Source organism: Malus domestica, chromosome 13 (assembly GCF_042453785.1).
Source record: "Malus domestica chromosome 13, GDT2T_hap1".
Classification (NCBI taxonomy): Eukaryota; Viridiplantae; Streptophyta; class Magnoliopsida; order Rosales; family Rosaceae; genus Malus; species Malus domestica.
Genome location: NC_091673.1, coordinates 12,011,551 through 12,028,646, shown reverse-complemented (window position 1 = coordinate 12,028,646; position 17,096 = coordinate 12,011,551). Strand labels below are relative to the sequence as shown.

At 35.1% G+C, this 17,096-nt stretch overlaps 1 protein-coding gene and 2 long non-coding RNA genes across 3 annotated transcripts; all 3 read left to right on the top strand.

Moving 5' to 3' along the window:
- LOC139190610 (uncharacterized) lies at window positions 1-2,394 on the top strand. The gene is made up of 5 exons (XR_011574928.1): window positions 1-155; window positions 657-746; window positions 1,556-1,711; window positions 1,919-2,188; window positions 2,325-2,394. It is a non-coding gene; the product is annotated as an uncharacterized lncRNA (long non-coding RNA).
- A 699-nt stretch (window positions 2,395-3,093) lies between these two features.
- Window positions 3,094-5,474, top strand: LOC139190790 (uncharacterized). The gene is made up of 6 exons (XM_070811268.1): window positions 3,094-3,111; window positions 3,631-3,693; window positions 3,916-4,073; window positions 4,140-4,563; window positions 4,664-4,792; window positions 5,101-5,474. The coding sequence occupies exons 1-5, from the start codon at window positions 3,094-3,096 to the stop codon at window positions 4,670-4,672; spliced, it is 672 nt and encodes a 223-aa protein (XP_070667369.1). The 3' UTR covers window positions 4,673-4,792; window positions 5,101-5,474.
- A 1,218-nt stretch (window positions 5,475-6,692) lies between these two features.
- LOC139190609 (uncharacterized) lies at window positions 6,693-7,772 on the top strand. Its single transcript, XR_011574927.1, has 2 exons — window positions 6,693-6,944; window positions 7,420-7,772. It is a non-coding gene; the product is annotated as an uncharacterized lncRNA (long non-coding RNA).
- Window positions 7,773-17,096: the final 9,324 nt, after the last annotated feature.

Genomic DNA, 17,096 nt, shown 5'->3' with positions numbered 1-17,096 from the left:
CTCAGTTATTTCTTCACCAGCATCCTTGCGGCAACTTCCTTGCTGATTTGAACTGCTCGACCATGACATGAACGCATCCTCCACACGTTTGACTCGCTGTACATCGGTCTTTGTCGTTGTCATGTCTCTCGCGACCTCATGATCAAGTACCCAAGGTATTTATTTAACTCTGAATCTCATTTGCGAATTGTTTACACGTTTCCATATGGGTTTTTTGAAATACAGCAAATTTTATCATTCTTAAGATTTAATTGATGTTATTGTATAGTCTAATTATTTTCCTAATATGATTGAATTGTAATTAGTTGTATGTATATCCAAAACAAATGAAAGTATTCAAAACTCTGAATTTGTAGTTCTTAAAGTCGTATAATCCTGGGTTGTGGTTTTTAGGCTTTTGCTTGCAGCCTCCATTTTCAGAAGAGGAGCTGGACCATCCAGACCCAAATTCCTCAACTTTTCAAAGCATTTTTTGTTATCCTTTTTTTCTGGGTTGTTTTATTTTTAGCTTTTTGAATATGAAAGCTACTTCATTTGATTGGTGTTTCTTTGCTTTGTGTGTTTTACCCTGAATGAATCTAATTATGGGTTTTGTTAATCTGAATAATTTGTGCAGACCAAGTGTTTGTTCTTCTGCTTTCTGTTTTCTGGTATAGCTTCCCAACACTGGAAGAAGGTGAATTCTACTAGAAATTGGACAACTTTGTGGGATTTCAAGGTGTTTCTGAGAGGTGAATATTTTGAAGGTAATATTTTGAGTGGTTTAGGAATTCAGTTATGTTTAATAGTTCTAATCCTCCTTCAATGGGTGAGTTCCTTTTTTCAGTTTGGAAGGTAATATTTTAATGATAGAAAGAAGACTATGGTTTAGATTATTTGTATTCCTACTCTTTACTAGACTGGTTTAGATTAACCTCTTCTTCTGGTCGCTACTTGACTGAAAAAACAATTATTTACAATTTTATGGTGAACAAAATATGTTGCTTGAATTTAGTGAAAGCAATTACCTTGCATATGTATTGATAAGTATTCTAAGATATAAACATTAGATATTCTGGTGATCATAGAAAAATGGATGTTCGAGTGATCATGGAACTCTGTTAGTAGCTATTGATATCATAATAATTTAGGATACGAGCGTTAAATTAGCTTAAACTGCAGAATGTGGCTTTGACATTGTTATATGGAATTCCACTACGAAGAAATGGCATTGAACACACGTAATTGACTGAATGCCAAAATTCTTCTTTAGGCACCAAATTGGATTACAAAACAGAATCTCACTTTGATGTTCTATTTTCATTCAGTTAACAGGGGAACTGTAATTTCAATGGATATCATTTTGGATACTCTTCTATATATTTTAGTTGTCCTTTTAATCTAGATCTTGAAATGCGTTATTTCATGTGATGGTATTCTTTTCTTTTGTTCAAATTTAGATGTCTACATTTATAAATAATGTATACCACACTCTCGTTTTAAAGGGGGTTCAAGAAAATCAAACAAGCAGTACCCCAGACGACTGACATCTAATGCCATGTAAATTTGTTTGCAGTTTTGTAGCGGAATGAAGATAGATCCTATCCGAAATTTAGGACCTTTTCAGTTTAATAAGAAGATCAAAGTCCGTGTATGCAGAATTTGGAGACCTAAGGTTATAGGAAAGGATAATACGTTTGGTGGTCTTCAATGTATATTGGTTGATGAAATGGTAAGAATTTTGTTTTTAATTTTGATAATACCATGATCCATGCATTTATCAATAATGATGACCTAAATTTGGCAGAAAGATGCAATTTTTGAATTCTCCTATAAATAAATAAGAAAATCATTTTATTGGATTATATTTTTTGACTTTAAAAGATGTACTGTTCATATTTATCTACCTAATTTTGTTAAATTATTTTTAATCATGCAGAAAGATGCAATTCAAGCATCTGCAAAAGAAATAGATTATGAGTATGTTGCTCCAAAAATTAAAGCTAATCATGTTTATGAGATCACTCGCTTTTCTACTAGTCGTTGTAAATCATCCTACAAAATTGTCCCCCATGATGCGCAAGTGTGCTTCAATACAAAAACAAATTTTGAAGAGTTGCCAGGTGTTCATCCAAACATTCCCTCACAGCGGTTTTACTTGATTATTCCCAACTGTTTTCTCGCATCAATCAAGATGATATTCTCACAGGTAATTGTACATATATAAAAAATAAAAAAATTTAACATCAGTTTAGTATCATTTTGTCAATATCTTTTGAAGCATCTTGAGATCTAACTACAATCTTTGGACAAATTTTGAGATGTTCTGGGATGCATCACTGCAGTAAAGCCTTTGGAGGACAGAATGATCAATAATTAGACAATGGAGAAAATACGTGAAGTGAAGTTGCAAAATATCAGGTCAACAATATATGGAGACATTTGAATTTCTCAAAATTGTTGCACATTTTATTCAAAATACTAATGTTTTTTCTTAATATCCGTTCACTTAGGAGAGAAGATGTTAACCTGACATTGTGGAGTGACACTGCAAAGACCTTTGATTTCAAAGCTCTGGAACACTTGACCCCACCAGTTTTGGGTGTTTTTACAAGCCTTAAAGTTAGATGGTTTAGAGGTATAAAAATTTCCAGATCTATTTTCAATTGTTCATATTTATTGTATAGAATAATGATTTAATTCCTCATCTATAAACAACCAGAAAACATTGTGCTGAACAATAGTATTTCCATAATGATTTTCATCAATCCAGACATTCCCGAAGCAACTCCTTACAAAGCAATGTCAGTTTCTAAACTCCAAATGATTTAAAATATTTTTTTTCATGTTGAAATTCAGTATGAGGGAAAAACTATGGATATACCTGTTTACTATTTATATGCATATAAATATGAAACTGTTAATTCAAGTAAACACATCTAGAAATACAATGTTTATATATTTCTTTTAGTTTACATGTTTCTATAATTAAAAAGGCTATGATCTAGCTTTCTTCAATGTTAGTTTGATCAAATAATTGGCTAGAACCACCTGAAATTGTACATTGCAAACTAGCAGACATTTTTTTCTTAGTATGGTCAACTTATGCAAGCTATGTACAAACTTGGAAAGGTTTGTCAAGTTGACTACAATTGTTTAAAAAAAAATGATGTATACTACTCATTGTTGTTGTTACTGTATAGTAGATGAAGCGGAATTTGTTTCTCTTTAGGGTCAAAATATTTTGGTTTGTTAAAATTCAGGACCTATTTTTTTTTCCCTTATTCATAAAAAAATTCTCTCATAAGAATGTGTTTATTTTAGTCTACCATAACAACATCTACATATACATTTGGACAAACTTTTGAGAGCCCACACTTTAGAAACACAAGCCATGTTTGTATATGCATTACATAGTGATACAATAGATCTATAGAAGTATGAAAATTATTCTTTCAATTTTCTTATGGTATAATATTTGAATTTTTTTTTTCAATTGATAAATGCTTAATGAACATGTTAGTATCCCTTCATGGTTTAGATTCTTATTCTCTTTAATTTGAATACAAAAATATGTGCAGCTTTGTTGGTCCGACTCATTCTGTAAAAATGTTGCCAACGTCAGCAAGACAACTAATGGGATCAGAATAGTTGGAAAACGCTGAAAAACTGTCTGTTCAGGATCTGAATGTTTTGGATCCAGATTTGTACAAGGTAAACAAACTTTTCTCAATGTTTTAGAAATCAAACATGTGTAGCTGCTGTAATACTAACACACATCATTTATTGTTGTTAAATAAATTATATTCCTCATATGGTATATAACAAATTAGTGAAGTACATATCATTCTTAGATTTTAAACTTTGAACATGAAAAAAACATAATTGAAAGAAAAAATATAATTTAGATTTGGTTTCTCTTTTCTGCAATTTCAGAACGCTTCAGTCTTATGTAGAGCAGCCATTACACATTTTGACACTCATGTTGGATGGTGGTACAAAGCATGTCCATGCTGCTACAAACAATTGAGAAAAGATGAAAATAACGACGTACTAATTTGTGTAAAGCACAATGTTCAAACTCCCCTACCTTTGTAAGCCAAATGTTTATTACTAATTTCACAAGCTTTATACTTAAACATTGTTCTTCATATACTTAGGTTCAAAGTAAGTTTAATACTCGAAGACGCCAGCGATGAGACCAGTGCTATCATCATTGATAAACCGGCTGAACGTTTATTTGGAATTTCATGTTATGATTTAGTTGTCAAAAAAGGGTTTACTAATCAACAAGAGCTGCCATATGCAATTCTCCAATGTCAAGGACAAATAAAAAAATTTCAACTTCGATTTGGGAATTTGAAAAATGATTTCAACAGAAATGATCTCTTGGTCCAAGCGATTTTCGACGACAAAATACAAGTTGTTCAATCAAGTTCCAAAGCTTCTTATGAATCATTGGTTGAATTTGAGGAGGTAGATACGACAGCTCAGACTTTCAGCTCTGTTGTCACAACATCGTCTACAGAAAGTTCAATTCCAAAGGGTCGTTTCAGCTCTAAGAGTAGAAAAAAAACCAAAGAGGTAAGAGTTTTCATTGTAACTATCTCATTTGTATCTATATTTTCAAATAACCTGATATTTACTAATGTATTAATCTCTCTTCTGTTTATATGGATTTAAGGGAAACTGAAATTACCGAAGAAATAGATGAACAAAACGCTTCGGACACCGAAGATTTTCCCATCAAATCCCTCAGGAACAAAATGTCTCCAAACAAAACTGAAATAGTATCTACTACTTCCAAAACCTGGTACGTTACATCTATTTGTTATTAATGCTTTAACTACTAGTTAGGTCCCATAGGTACTGCTTTACTTTGTGGTTAGGACTATGGGGATGAAATTTTGCTATTTGGTTCCCAACTTGGTGAACACATGAGGAAAAGGTCAAATGCTTAAGTTTATGTTTGTGTAGAGTTGAACTTGGATGGGCAGAATTTGTTAATTCTCCTTTCTGTCTATTTATCTACTCATTTTCTAGACAATGGCTTACATCGTTGTTGGTTAATTTTCTTTTTTATCATATTTCTGATACAAAGAATATAATTTCAATCTACAGCAAGAATAAGTGCAAAGATGATTGAAGTTCTCTGAACAATACAGAACAAATGGAAGTTTTTTTTTTTTTATGAGCCCAAGGACAAAGAAGCAACATGAAAACTAGAACCATGTGGACAATTTTTGAAACTGTATATATTTGGGGCTTGCAAGTCCATCCTGTTAGTCATTCAGATCCGTTTTTTTTTATGTACATAGAACTTTTAACATAGAGTTAGTAAAATATAGGTGCAAAATGAACGCTAAACAAAGTGGGAGACTTTTGGAAGTGTATATGAATGTAAAACTTAGAAATCTCCCCTTTGGATTGTAAATATGCTTTTGATGTAAAATAAATAGAATGTTCTATAACTGAAAAACCTATTTTACCCTGTTTGTTTAGTTGTTCTATTAATTTATAAAATGTTTAGGAATGAATGTGTTGCAAAATCAAGTGTAACTTTGCCTCAAATATGCATAAAATTATTATTGATACCTATGGTAAATTTTGGATTAAGCTTTGATGCTTATGCACCACCTATTCTTGCTGAAGACCTACCATAAGTACGGGTCCACCTATCCAGCATATAAGCACTTCCACTAACCTTAGATATAAATTAAATAGTCATCAGTCTCAAATTCATATGAAAAACTCATCATACGAATTGTATATTGCTGGTACTTACTTCGGAGGTGAATCATAGAACACTAAAAGCTGTGGTATCTTATGGGACACTTTGTTATTAAATTGTGATTACGGATTCATAACCCGCAGCGGAGCGCGGGCAATTTTTCTAGTAAATTTCTATGAATGAGTTGGTATTCTCTCGGTTGAAACACCAATTTTTTTTCTTTTTATACAACTATCGTACATGAAACTTGAGTTGGAAATTTCTTGTAACAAATGAAGATCGACTACTTTTGTTTTTAATGAAATAAATCTAAAAGAAATCTTACTACTACTACCACGACATGTTAAATTGACCAATTAACTTTTAGCATTTCCCTTTTTAATTTTCAAAGAAAATTCCAACTGTCCTCTGCTATAAAAAACAATTTCAAAATAAAATTGGCACTACTATCTTTAGTATCAATATAACCAAGATATTGGAAGTATCGGATCCACGAGAGAACCATAATTGAATATCAAACTTATAATATAGGAGTGTGATATTCACACATCACATTTTACTTCTCAAACGTCTTTTTAATTTTCGACCGTCGGATCGGATGAATTGAAGAAAATCATTGTATAAAAATTATCAAGAGATATGTGAGAAATAAAATTAGGTGTGTGGATAGCGCATCTCATAATATATGGGAGACGAAACTAACACTTCAGATTTACGAATGGAAAATATCATATACTCACCCCATTCAACTGCCACGTACCCGTCGCCCCACTTCCCACGTCACAAACACTCGTCCTCCACATGCACTGCTAGGTAACTTTATCACGCTGCCTCACCACTGAGGGGCCACTCCAACGCCCCCATTTGGAATTTGAAAATGAAAGCCCCTCTCCAAAGAGACGTTAGAAAATTACAACCTTGTGTGCATTTTATTCTATTTTTTATTTTCCAAAGATAATTTAATTATTTTATTTTTGTCCACAAACAGAAAAGTCCCACTTTCTATCCCCATGTATTGCTTTGAACTAGACGGGGCCTCGCTAATGCTGCGGAGGGGAGACAGTGAGTTTCTGGACGCTGACTCTGACCTCTCATAGAAAAAATAATGAAAGATTTTCCCATTTAATTGTGTTCCCTCACATCTCTGCTGAATCTTTCATTGCTTCCTTCACTCCACTTCACTTGTTAGAGAGAGAGAGGGAGAAGCTCAGCTGATTCCTGCCCATTAGTTCTTGTAAGTTTTGATTCCTGCCCATTAATACTTTGAATTTCAGTGTAAAGTTAGAATCTTTATTGTTGGTTTTTAGATTTGTGAATTGGGTTGGATTTGTTTTGATGTTTTTTGTTTTGTATCTTGTTTTGGGGGAGTGATTGGTTGCTGAGAAAATGTGGGAAAAGGGTGGATTTAAGTAGATTGATATCTGTTTTTCTGCTGCATATTCTACATTTATGTAATTTACTTGAATTATTTGGTTGTTGGGAACTTTTTGCACTGAATGTTGACTTCCAGTTATTTATTTGCAGAATATTTTTCTTTTTTCATAGTTAGGTGCATAAAGAATAAAAAATGCAAAATTTCCTTCTCATTTGCCTTTTGAAGTTTTGCTTTTGTTTGACCTTATGCTTAGATTAGGTACATTTGGGATTTGGGTGTTTGATAATCTTCTGAATTTGGTTATGCAATTTGTTGATCCTATTTGGTTTGGAAGGCTAGGTACTTGAAGAGGATATGATGCAAGGGTAAATTCTAGTTGCATGTCTTAAGTTGAAGCAGAAAGGTCAGAGTTTGATTCAGCTTATTGAATTTCATAGGCTAGTTTCTCAGCATTGAACGTGCTGGTTGAGGTTCACATTGTCTTGATTTCGAAAGCTAGAACGCTGGTTGAGTAGTATCCATTACCATAGAAGTAATCTTACCTGAATGACATAGAGAGCATTTTAGATCATATGATATAAGATTATCATCGTTTTGTAAGGACAGTTGGGTGGCTGCTAGCCTCATACCTTTGTATGTGCTGATATGGGCATCTGTCGATAGGCTGATTCGGCCTACGTTAGCATCTGTCGACACGCTTGCTCGAAAGTGATTGGCATTTATCGACAAGCCTTCCAAGGCTCAACAAAATGCCAATTTGCATGCTATTCAGTTCAAAAAATTTTGCAAGTGCGTTATTCTTACTGACCCTCCAAATAATATTTCTTGGGTACTCCACTGACCACCACCACCACCACAAGCACGACTCCGACCATTGTCACCACAACAACCTTCACCATCGCCATCGCACCATAATCGTCGTAGCCACCACAACCAAAATGCTACGAATGCAACCATAACCACAACCACAACCACCACTGTCGAGGCCTACCACCATTGTCCCTTACACACTTGAACCACCAAACCACACTATTGGCACCCACCATTGTCATTGCCATCACAATCGCCGCCCCATCGCCACCGTCACATTCATCGTCTCTACCACGTATAATTGCATCCACCAACCTTACACACCACTGGCATCACCACCACCACCACCACCAACATTGCCACCGTCGCCGGCAACGACCACTATCGTCATCACTACCCCTACTACCATGTCTATTTTTGTCGTTCTATACATTATATCACTTATTAAAATTTACAAAACGTTTTCACACTGCTTTTTATACTCACAAAATTTTTAAATTACAGTTTATCAAAAGCTCAATTGCTTTAATTTACAACTGATTATTCTTAAAGTGCAATAGAAATAATTTTTTTTTTTAAGCAATCCCAAAGTGTCCCTAAACCAGACCCATTGGTCTATTATTTTCTTTCAAGTTTTGAATTCAGCGGCAAAATCAAATTGAGCTAGCAAAACTGGTCCAAAACTCCGTTCATAACTTCTAATTCGTAATTTGGTTGAATCAAACCGATCAAACTTCTAGTACAAAACATGCTTGCAGGCGGTTATCGATATAGTCACTGATTAACTACTAGCACCAACTATTGGGTATGGATTTTATACTAAAGGTCTTGATGCAATTCATAGTGAAATCATTCATCATAAACCGTTATTCATTTCGATTAGGGTCCTAATGTTGGACTGTAGATTATTCAAGATGTCATCTTTTTTTATTCTTGAAGATGTCATCTCTTTTGGGATCACTCTTTAGTCTACCTCATGTGTAGCTAATTCCACATTGGTAACACTACTTGCTTTGATTTCGATCTAGTGAATTTGATTTAAGTTTTCAATTTGTGGTCCAAACTTGTGATCCAAAGGTTTTCAATCCGTAATCCCAATTTAGATTTAATAGGCTGAGAGTTAGTCCACTCTTACCATGTCAAAGTTTCAGAGTTAGTTCAGTGACCTATAACGACATTGTTTTTTTATCCCCAACCAAACTACATGCACATATTAATGGGTGTAAAGTTTTTGTACAAAATGTCTCGATGTAATTAGTAATGAAACTAAGCAGATCATCCCGACCTATGGTACAAAAACATGAAAAGTCTTACATACACATACCATAACTATCTTATAATACTATGTCGAAAATTCTAATATGTTCATTATTATCTTATAATAATAGTTTCAAAAATTCTAGTATGTTTAGGAGATTTTCTACTTCAGAATTTTTAACAGTTACATCTGTATATCATTATAAAGAAGGATGATCAGCAAGTCCATATATATCCGATCAGAGAGTACTGCAAGTCTGCAACCCTACCTTCCACAAAACTAGAAACTAGAAAAGAAGCCCCTGGGGACTAAATTTAGCGATTAAATATAGACACAGGAATCAAAGCTGACGAGCAGAAAACATTGTCTGTGGGATCTATGTGATTGAACCTTGTCAAAATACCATAACAAAGAAATGACTACCTAGGCCGGCATGGCTTCGCTGCCTCACCATTTGTGGACGAGACGTGGTGAATTTGGTGGACCATATCTTCGAGGCTTGAGTTCTTTACACATGGAAATCTTTGGATATTACATGCCAAATATTGGTAATGGTGCATTATTCATGTTGGTTTGGGCTCCACTTAGTGAGAAGTTTCGGTGGAGATTTTTTTGACACGTAACATATTGAACGACATAAAAATTTGTCATACATGAGACATTCTATGTAATTTCATTTAAATTTGTTATTAAAATCATACAGTTTGGTTTATGTTACATTTCTAACTAAAATTATATATATATATATATATATATATTTTTTCAAATCTTCTACTTCCACTACCAAACACATATTTCAACAACAAATTCAAACAAATTTGAGTTTCTACTACTAGATCTACAAGATTCATGACTGGTGGTTGACGAAGATTAGAGAGAGGAAGTAACAAATGTCCCACCCACAAATTGCTTTAGCACCTTAGTGGACTTGCAAGATCCATGATGCTGAGTTACTTGCTCAGAATAAGGGATTTGGATCCCATCTGGATCCATTTGTGGGGATTCTAGGGATTCTCATATTCTAGTTATTCATCATCTATCGTGTGGTTAGAAATCATTTAATTTTTTTATATTTAAAATTAAACATAAATAGTATATGACGAAAACTTATCGCACGATGTACGATGAACTGTTAGGATGTGGAGATCCCTAAGATCACCACAAAGTGGATCCTTTTCCCAGAATAAGGATCACCCAAAAAATTTTAAAGGTCTCCCTTTTGGATGTTAAGTGACTGCTATAGATTTATCACCTTGTTAAATCGGAAAAACCCATTTATAACCACGATGCTGGGGTTTTTAGCAGCACACCAACGTTCGAACTTGGACCAACAAGTGTCATGCAAGTCCACTTCACCATCAGGCTGGGAAGAGGTTGGTGCGGTTGGGCTTTTTAGATATTAAGAGTATATGCTTATGCATATGGCATTCGTGAAAAAAATGACTTATTTACATAAAATATAATAATTTATATTAAAAGTGGTTCGGTCTGGTTCCTCCAGTTTTTAGTATTTCTAAATTGGAATTATAACTGATTTGAGACGGTCCGGTTCGATTTTTGTCCTGATTTTGACTTTTTTGGTCAATGCGATTTTTTATGGTATTTTTTTTTTTATCATGGTTTGATTTGGTTTTTGGTTTAGCAGTTTTTGTGCTCACCCCTAGGCGTATTTTAGAGCAAACCCTTATGAAGGCCTAACATGTGGTTTTGTTCTTTGGAAACAAAGGCTTGGCATGTTTAAGTTGTGAAAACCCCAGGCTTGACCTAGTACAAAAAAAATTGGGTCGGTTTCATGTTATATAACCCAACCGTTCGTCTCTTAAATGGGTTGGCAATAAATCTACAACGGAAAGTGACTAAAACTCTATTTCGTATTACCTTTTCTCACTAAAAACTACTTCCCTTTAAAGTTAATTAATAAATATTGTTTAGTCAACTAAGTATCTTGCTTATTTTAAAAGCAATGGCCTCTAGTCTAGACATCACCTTTTAAAAGTAGTATGTAGGTTGCTTTTTAAACCTGCTTTAAAAAAAAGGAGTTGAGCCTATAATGAATATATTCAATTTATATAATACTGTAACAGCCTGTCTCGAATTATTATATATTTTATCCCCGAGTATGTAAAATGTCGATAATGCCCTCGTGGTTTAGTGATGTGGATGGATATATATAGTTTTAAATTATTTTCTCCCTCGTGAAATTAAATGGTGCTCGAGCACAATGGCATGAATTAAGAACGAGAATGGGCGAAATTCTATTTTGGGTTGGGTTATTTCTTCTTTGGACTCATTTTTAGGGCTTAAATCCTATGCCCTAATAAAGGGCCTTATTATTTACCCATCCTACCCCCCTTTCCCCCACTCCAAAAACTTCTCCTTTTCTCCCTCACACTCTCCCGCACCTCTCCCTCTCTTGGTGCTCTCGTCCCCGACACAACACACACACATACTCGCACACACAATACAACCATTAGGACCTTTCCCTTTTCTCCCTCACGTCCTACTCTCATCCTTTTCACCCCTAATATTGTGTAGTCACGATGTGGTGACTCCGACGAGATCTTCAACCTTTTGATTAAGGTAAGCACCTTAGACCGCTATAAAATTATGTTTAGACTAGATAAGGATATTTTGAGACATTTTGGAATGGTGTGGATGTAGAACCTTTGGGAAAAACATTTCTAGAATTTTTTCGGCCAGTGGTCGTGAGTTTTAGGGCTTTTTCGGACGATCTCGACGGCAACGTCACTCCATCTTGGTAAGGCTTGAATCCTTACTCCTTGATCTTCATTTTGGGTTTTGAATGAAGGTTTTTGGTTGGGTTTTGACCTTGAATCGAAGTTGGAGAAATTGTCCAGCAAGAACACCAAATTTCGGTTTTCTTCTCTAATAGTTCCAGCAGGCCACAATTTGTTTTGGATCAAAGTGGTCCTATCCCATTTTATTAGCCTTGTTAAAAATGAGTCCAGAACCATAACCTAATTTATTGGGCTGTGTTGATAGCCCAAACCAAAAACCCAATTCTGTTTAAAAAAAAAAAATTTAAAAATTAAAAAAAAAAAAATATTTTGGAATCTGTATGGCCAGCCCAACCTTTAAGTCATTTCAATTTTGACCTAAGCCATTTAATTGGTTTAGGCCTTATGTTTAAAGTGAATTAGGTCCACTTAGTTTTAATTTAGGGGATGCTCGTGGTGTTGAGTAGGCCACGATAGTATATTCAAACATCCTAATTGAGCGACGTATGAGAAGTTGATCCTAGGTTTTATGTATGTGCTATTGAATTAATGTTTAATCAGCTATTTCACATACAGGTGAGACGTTTCCTGAGGACGAGCGGGGCCATGCTAGACTCGAGGGTTACGACCCTACCACATACCAGTGAGTGGGCTTCTGGTATTCAATATTTATATATATATATGCTTTATGTTTTTGCCAGAAAAGTTGATTTAAATGATTTTATGATTTAAATACCATGTCAAATGGTTTATATCTTAGAATATGCTTCTAGTAGTTGTGTATGATATTGTTGATGCTGCGGACGCACATGTAAGTTCCAGGTGAGTATAGGTATTGATGATTGTGAGTTGCATTATGATGGTGATACATAGATGCATTCAGAGCACATAAACCTGCACCCCGGTGTTAGTGCTCCCACCCGTGGCCAGGGCATAGTCCTTCACGTGATATTCACCTCCCACACCACATGCTCACCTTGGATCCAAGTTTGGTGCACAGTCCAGTCATACAGACCATTATAAGTGGTTTCGACTCGTAGGTGACCTGCGATTATTTGCATAGTTTTCACGTGATCGTAGCACTTGAGTGTACTTATTTACACCCAACCCTGTCGTACAAACCACATTAGGTGGTTCCGACTTATGTGCAGGCATACTTGATAAGCTATAGGTTCAGTCGTACATGCCACAATAGGTGGATCCGGCTGACATGTTACTTTGATTGATTTATTTCACCTGGTTTACTTATTTCATTATGCTGAGACATTTGACATGGTATATATGTGGATTTTGGTAATTTGAGTATGGTTTTGTTATATGTACGTATCCTATTTTTTAGCAAATTATACGGTTTTACAACGAGGGGTTATTACTTTTGGAAAGAGAAATGGTTTTGAAAAGTTTTGTTTTTGCCCACTCATGTTTTTGTTTTGCGCCTTTCCAAGTTTTAATTGTTGAAAGTTCGTATCGAGAGGATTCTTGGCGAATCTCAATATAGGTGACTACCTCTGAGGGTATGATCTTTACCCACACTATTTACATATGCTCTGACGTCACGTGTGAAATGAGTTCATTCCCATTCAAAGCACACTCTCGTCTTTAGACATTATTAGGTTTAAATTTATTCACATTTTCCACATCACCATACTTTATGGCTTTGTCATCTTCCAGGTGTCGGCCAGCACAGCTCGATTTAGAGTCCTAGTGGACATTCTTGGTTGGGGTGTGTCAATTTGGTATCAGAGCATAAGTTGGGCAGTATTGCATCCATTACACGCATGATGAAAGCATTTTATGAGTCTAATTTTCGAACTTGTTGCCTCGTCGACTGCAAAAAATGTGTTAGTTTTTCCTAAGTTTTAGGTAGTTTTGCCGACTTGTCGATATTTTAGAATATTATTTTGGTGAACGCTTTTAGGCTTAAAGCGAAAAACGTTTTTGCCAAGGAAAGACGTAGACTTAAGACTAGTTGATGGCCCTAAAGTAGGGTTAATGTATCGATATCGATGTATCACCAGGGATCTATAAATCAAATCCATCATTATTCTTGAGCCATCATTATCAACCCTTTCGAGATAGGTAACCGAAATTGATTTTGATTCCTTGGCAATACCCGTTAGTACACCATTTATTAGGATTTCTACGAAGTTTACTTCGTCAAGATTCCAAAATTGTCTTGAGTGACAGTAGAGTGCTAAAAGGATAGCACTTAACATAAGAACATCAGGGGAATAATCACTTTTGGTCCCCAATAGTACTAATTTTCTTAAACACTAGTTATCATTTTGGATCTTCAGGATAAAGATCGACTTCCGTTTAAACTCGTTTTAAAGTAGATTATCAGCCTATAGTGGCACTACTAATTGATGATATTGTCCGATATCCATGAATTGTCAACCAGTATTTAGGCGGTATGATTTTTGATACCAGACACATGCTAGTATCTGGAAGTGATACCCTTGTGCCAGAACGTCGATTTACAGTTTTAGGGTAACGAGCAATATTAAAATTATCGTACATACGTCAATCAATGGCGCGACTAATAAACTGATTAACAACGACTGCTGGAGCCGAAGAAACTAAATTACGAAAAGTTAGGAGCAAGCTTTGTATTAGGACAGTAAACTCATAATTGTTTCTACCTTATCACCGGTAAACTCATAGTTGTTTCTACCTTATCACCTATCTAGGTAAACACAATCTTTTCGACTAGCCACCTTCTGGATCACTTCCATGGGTAGATATTATGGTAAGTATCGAGAAAGCTGTGAAGACTTATTAACACGTGGCGTGGTGAAAGGAAATATTATGGTAGGTTTTGAGGACGTATATTCAAGCGTCATATTCCAAAGCCTTACATGAGATATTATCATCGATCTACTTTCTCATATTACACTAGTTTCCTTGCGTCCTTTCGAGGAACTCCTACCATTTGGAAAAATTTAGTTATTAAAGCTTACAATTAGGGAATGACCCAATCAAGCATTTTATTCAAGGAACTTCAAACCTATTTGTGAAGGCGAAAGATTGAACCCTAGGTTTGTACCTAGACTTTAACAACTTGACCGAGTGACGAGTAAGAGCCGTTATCCCTTATTTTGAGCTGATGGTCTAGCCGACCAACCTCTGTAACTCGAGTTTGCCTCCATGGTTTGACAAATTTATAATAGTCTCATCGACGACCTTCTTATCTGCCATGACAGTGAGACCAAATTTCCTGAGCTTTGTTAGTTAGCTTTATATCAGATTCCTAAACTGTAAACTTTGATTAAATGGATACTTTTCTTGGGAGAGATGATATCAGGGGATGAGATTCTTTCTTTTTCCCAAAATGATTGTAGCGAAAGAAAGTAGAAATTCTCACAAAATATTGTGAATTTCGAGATATCTTTAGTCTGGTCGATTTTATCGACAATTGGTTAGAGATTTTTCGGCTATAATGTTTGTACTCACTCGCAACTCGCAACCAAGGAAAGTTAGTTTAGTTGTGATGTTAGTATGAATAAAATTCTGACAACCAAATTGTGGTCTCAATCTACTTTTGTGTTACATCTTTCATTGACATTGATCATTTTGGGAAATCCACGATGGCGGGTTCTTTGGATGTTTCAGCTATGCAGAGGCAGCATGACGGATTATCACCTATATTTCCAATATGTAGAACTGTTTAGGAATGAGCCATCTTATCTATGACTTGGAGTCATCATTTACCATCTTTGCTTGAAAATCAAATAACATTTCTCTGTGGAGAACGTGTCCAAAATTATTATCCACCTTAGAATTTCTTAAGTACATTTACTCTTGGAATGAGCTAAATTATGATAGCGGCAGTGAAAAGGACTAAATCAACATTTATGAGAGCATCATCGTGTATTAGTCCAGTTGTATAAAAAGGACATATCTACCTTTGAACACTTTCAGCTTTTCCTATTCTATTTCAGTTGGAAAATTCAAGTATCGATATGGCGTTACCTTTAACCCATTAAGAAATAGTTTGAATGGTTATAATCACTTTTGTTGAATGAATGGAGTTGGGAAGTATCATTATACGCTCTCCATACGAGTTATTTTGTATGTGTAGAGAATGTGAAAATTACTAATCATGATGTTGAACCAATGCTATGCGTATATGGTGTTTCAATTGGTGGTAGCTTTACTTAAGTGGAAAGCTGTATTCTTCCAGCCTCAAAGCTTAAAGTATTGGCGATAATTTCTTTCCTTAAAATGGGCGTTGAAATTTCAACAAGAAGACACTTGTGAAGACAACTAAGATAGAAGTGGGATTTTGTTAACTTCTCCACGTGATGTAATCTAAAAGTCATTGTTCGTGATATGATCAAATGTGGAGATAGGAAAGAAATTAAAATTTAGGCTCCACTTGAGATGTTTGAAGAGAATTCTTAGTCTAGATGCGCCTCACCTTTGGTTAGAGTAGAAAGGATGTTTGAAGAAATAAAATCCAAACTTCCTTGACAACCACAGTTTCTTCTCTGTTTGCTTTCGGAGGATGATGGTATTATGAGAAAGCTGCTTCTAGACTATTATACAGGTTCAGGCAAACAGAAACCCGACAAGATTATCATCTTGGCATATTTATATTTCATCGTGCTACTTGTTTCACTTCCAAGCCTTTGGAAGTCTTTATGAAGGTTATAAGTATTAGATGTTGTTTAGTATCATATTTCCACCCCTAAGACTAACGATTAGATTGAAACAAGTTACTCAAACCTTAGTGGAAGAGTTGCATTTTGTTCGTTCCACCATTAGCTTGGTTGCAACATACCATTATCTTTATTTTAGTTGCTTGTAATTACGGATACAATTTTGGCTTAGATATGATGCCATTGGAACCGATATACAAAGATTTTATGCACAGTACGTAACTGGTAGGCACTTACCCTGGTTAGAGTTATGTGTAACTGCGGTTACATTTCTGGTTATGACCGTGGCATTGTTTGAGAAATAGTATAAGTATTTATGCCCAGTAGGTGATTTACAGAAAAGTATTGCGAATAGGTATTTGAATGATCGAGATTGTAAGATGAAAATTTTTATGATATTGACGATGTGTCCTGAGAAGGTAGTGCATGAGCATGATTGAGGCTTTGTTTAGGCGATGTATATGTATTTTCCAATAAGGGGGCAAGATGGTAATATTGCACCCTCTGGAATTCCTTACTTGTTTGTCGACACGACAGTGAGTTA